This window comes from Belonocnema kinseyi, chromosome 1 (assembly GCF_010883055.1).
Source record: "Belonocnema kinseyi isolate 2016_QV_RU_SX_M_011 chromosome 1, B_treatae_v1, whole genome shotgun sequence".
NCBI lineage: Eukaryota > Metazoa > Arthropoda > Insecta > Hymenoptera > Cynipidae > Belonocnema > Belonocnema kinseyi.
The window spans coordinates 26,768,797-26,773,291 of NC_046657.1; the positions used below are offsets into that span (position 1 = coordinate 26,768,797).

General features: G+C 26.4%; 2 protein-coding genes across 3 annotated transcripts in view; one reads left to right on the top strand and one right to left on the bottom strand.

The window, feature by feature from the left end:
* Positions 1-1,412, top strand: part of LOC117181676 (lipase 3-like) — a 62,713-nt gene extending 61,301 nt beyond the window's left edge. For both annotated transcript variants that reach the window (XM_033374588.1, XM_033374597.1), the window contains exon 5: positions 1,276-1,412. In XM_033374588.1, coding sequence (XP_033230479.1) covers positions 1,276-1,344 — 69 coding nt within the window. In that variant the 3' untranslated portion in view covers positions 1,345-1,412. The remainder of the gene's footprint in view (positions 1-1,275) is intronic.
* Positions 1-3,944, bottom strand: part of LOC117181651 (collagen alpha-1(IX) chain-like) — a 187,678-nt gene extending 183,734 nt beyond the window's left edge. The window contains exon 1 of the mRNA XM_033374552.1: positions 3,878-3,944. The gene's annotated coding sequence lies outside the window, so the exon portion shown is untranslated. The remainder of the gene's footprint in view (positions 1-3,877) is intronic.
* Positions 3,945-4,495: the final 551 nt, after the last annotated feature.

Below are 4,495 nucleotides of genomic sequence, written 5' to 3' on the forward strand. Positions count from 1 at the left end.
TCTGATGAATGCACCAAAGTACCAGCGTGCGTGTGAACGAGCTCTCAAAGAACTAGGAATCAAAATGGAGGATTGGAATTGAGGCTTCAGTTGATTTTGTGTGCGACAGTTTTTGTGGATTGACGAATATTTGATTATTCGCTCAATTGGTGACAGTTTATATCAGTGGGCTCGTGATTATTGATATGTTGAATATTGTGATACAGAATTTTTATTATTGATATCAGTGCAAGAGAAGTTTTCTGATTGTGAGATGATAAATTTTTTATTTTATTGAAAAAACATCTGTCGAGAAGATAGTGAGCGGTGTTCGTTTAAGAAGCTTGGAAAGCTTCGTTCAAAATGAACAGCGATAGAACATGCCAAAGCATTTTTTTATACTGCGTTTTTTATTCGGATTTCTGCGGTTATATTTTTTATATCATATTTTTTTTCAATTTCTATTCCGCTTTTTATGAAGTGTGGAACTAGGTTCGTAATAAAAATAAGTTATCTCTGTTGAGGTATAATGATATATAGATATTCGTTCATATTGAATGTATAGGAAGTTCTGCTGTACCTAAATAGACATACCATAAAATATATATTTTATGCTTTTAAGAGGCGATTGTTTTGTAACATACTGTTTCTTCTTGAAGAAGGAGCATTTTGGAAAAGTTTGGAATCTATTGCTTGGTCTACGGCTTTTGTTTTAAAGCTGTTGACATTCCTTGAAGATATAATAGTTATTTGGAAATAAAAAAACCAAATAACTTAAATTTGGGTTTGTCGACATGTTTTGAAGTGAAAATTATTCGGAGTAGCGACTATGATTTTTTTTCTGATGTCGAATTTTACTGAAAGAATTTGGAAAATTCAGCAAACTTGCAACAATATTTTGTCTTATTTTAAGGATTATTGATTTTATCATGTTTTGTATTCGTATTGTTTTAAATACGATTCCTGATAGAAATTAGATATAAAATTTAGAGACTGATACATTTATTAAATATGCTGCTTTATACGCCATTGCTATTGTTTGTATTAATTATCTTAATGATTGAAAAAAGTATTTAATGTGTTTTCCAGAATAAAATATTTTCATCGAAACCTTGTATTTTTATTTCCGTTTCCCGTGATGGGGGGGGGGGGGGTTACGTTTTTAATTAACTAAAACCCAATTGATATGAATTACTTTACATGCAATATAAAAAAAATTTTATGAGTTAATCATTAACTCTTTCTTCTGTTTTCTATTTCTTGTTATGAAATATATATTTTTTATTTTTGTTACAGGTGGAAATAAAACATAAGTGCCTTCATTTGAATGTGTTTCAACCCAATTCTATAACCTTTCTAATCTAATTTTTTAAAAATAGTTTTACTTAATATTTATACTTATGAATGACTTCATTGTAAAATAATGAAATTAAATAAATCTTATGATAATAAATCCATTTTATTTAATATTCCGCTTTTATTGATTTATCCTCAATCCTGCATGTATATTTTAAATGCCTATATAAATAAATAAATTGTTCGGTTTATTAATTATTCCATTTTTACTTGAAAAGTTTTATTTTTTACTTGTTTGCCAATTTATCCTTGTTTTTTGAAAGTTCATATATTTTGTTGAAAATTTTACTTTTTTGGTAGAAAACTAATATTTTTGCATAAAAAAGGTCTTTCTTTTTTTATTTGATAGTTGGCCTTTTTTCTTAATAATTTTACCTATTAAAGTTTTTTTTCCTTAATTTTTAATTTATATTTTTTTCGGGGAAAATTCAACTATTTTGTTAAAAATGTAACTGCTCTGTTGAAATTTCATTTGTTTCTGTGACAATTAAATTTCAAATTAGAATTATAATTTATCTTTTTTTGTTAAAAAATATTTTTTTTTTTACTTAAAATGCAGCTTTATGGTTTCGAATTTATATTTTTTAGTATAAAACGAAACTATTTTCTTAAAAATGTAACTACTTTGTCGAAAGTTCTTTTTTTTTGTAAATATTAAATTTCAAATTGAAAAATTAATTTATACTTTGTCGTTGAAAATTAATTTTTTTACATAAAGTTCAGCTATTTCTTTATTGGTTATAAATTTATATTTTTTTGTTGAAAATTAAACTGAATATCTGGTTTAAATTCTTGTGCTACGTTAAAAAAATTTTATTTGGTAGAAAGTTAATTTTCTTGCTTGATAATTCCTCTTTTTGGTGAAATTTTTTTTTTGCTACAAATGTAACTACTTTGTTTAAAATTTTTTCTTTATATTGTAAAAATTAAAATCTTAAATAGAAAATGTAATTTTTAAAAATTAATCTTTATTACTTAAAATTCAACTATTCATTTTTTGGTTATAATTTCTACTTTTTAGTAGACACTTAAACTATTTTGGTTGAAAATTAATTTAAAATAAAATTCAGCTATTCCATTGTTGATTGTACATTTATCTTTTATGATAGAAAATTTAACTATTTTGTGGAAAATTATTTTCTTTTCAATTTCATTTTTTAAATTAAAAATTTAATTGTTCTTTTTTGTTGAAAATTGGTTTTTTAAAAGTTAATTTGCTTATCTTAAAACTCAACTATTCCGTTGTCTGTAAATTTCTCTTTTTTAACAGAAAACTCAACTTTAGTTAAAAATGTAAGTACTTTGTTCAAAACTTTTTTGTGAATAAAAATTTAATTTTTCGAGTTGAAAACGTAATTTATCCTTTTCTTTTGGTTGGAAATTAATTTTTTTCTTAAAATTCAGCTCTTCCATTGTTAATTGTATATTTATATTTTATAACAGGAAATTCAAATATTTCGTTAAAAATGTAATTATTTTATTACATTTTCTTTTTTTGTCAAAATTTAATTTCTTTTTTTGTTACAAATTCCCTCTTTTGTTTTGGAAATTAGTCTCTTTCGTTTGAGTATGCAACTATTTTTTCTTTTTTTTATCAAAGATTCATCACCCTTGTTAACAATTTAACTGTTAGGTTGAAAATCCCTTTAAAAATTGAATAATTGATTAGTTTTTTAAACTGAAATTTGAACTACTCCATTTTTTGGCGAATAAACATCTTTTTCATACAAAATTAATCTTCTTAGTTGAAAATAGTTTTTTTTTTACAAAAAATGTAACTTTTCCTGTTTTAATTAAAAATTTATCTTTTTTGGTTGAATATTAATGCATTTTATTGAAAATTTGCTTTCTTTGGTAAAAAATTAAACTAATTTGTAACAAATTAATTTTTTGGTTGGAGATTCGCCATGTTAGTTGCAAATTTATTTGTCTATTAAAAATTTAATACCCACATTATTAGCTGCTTTTTTAGTTAAAAATTCTTGTTTTTTGTTTAAAATTCAACTATTCCAGTTTACAGCGGGCCAAAGTGATCCAAACATTTTCGAACGGGTCCTAAGGTTTGCACCTCTTCAAAGTAAATCGAACAGATTGAAATCAGTCAAAAGTGGTTAAAACCAGTTGGAAATGGTTCAAATAAATTTAAAAAATTCATAATTGCTGTGATTCGAAAGAGGGTTTAGACGAACCGCCACTAAAAGTGTTGAAAGTAAATTTAGAAACAAATATTTAAAAAAAAATTAATATAAGGGGAAACCTTCCTACAGTGGATACTACAAACGACAGTGGATAATCTTTAAATGAAAATACTCATTTATGAAAAATAATTAATTTAACTAATAGTTAAGACACTATAAGTTTTAATAAATTTAACTTAATTTTTTTTTCTATTTGTGCCTTTAATTGATAATTCTGAACTCAAGGTTGGATTATCTGCTGTAGGGAGGTTTGCTCTTTTGTCTAGGGTTTCCTAAATTCGTTTCTAGATAAACAAAAGAGATTTTAATTGATAAATTTTTTGAAAATATTTCACTTCACTTACTATTTTCGATGCGCCGTTCTAACTGTTGAGCGTTGGAGATGGTCAAAATTGAAGAAGAAGAAACAAATCAACTGACTGCTCGATACAAACTGATGAACTTCAAGTACCAGAGCATTTGCCAGAGACAAGAAGGACCGAGACATTCTGCCAAGTTAATCTCACTTTCTTCATGCGTGACTGTATTCTAGCAATGGGAATCGCATGTGTGTAAAGTCACACCATTTCAAGATGTGAATTTATGATTATGGGCTCAGTTTCATAGGCGAGAGATCAGCGCCGACCTTTCAATTTAGATCTATCTAGTTGCCATTCCATATTTTCAATTTTTATTTTAAAGTGGCCGCAATCTTTTATTCAAACCCGCTAATCACCGAGCTGGTTCAAAAATTTGTTGGAAAATTTTGTCTTCGCATTTTTATTAGAAAAAGATTAGTCAAAGTAGGCGCCGCTTTTGGTGCTTATATTTTTGGTCCTATGTCAATTTTGGGCCCTATCTCAGTTTTAGGCCGAAGTCAATAATAGACCCTAGGTTTAGTAGGAGCCCTATGTATATTTTGTACCCTATATCAATTGAGGACCTATGCCAATGTTGGGCCCTATACAAATTATAGGTCCTAC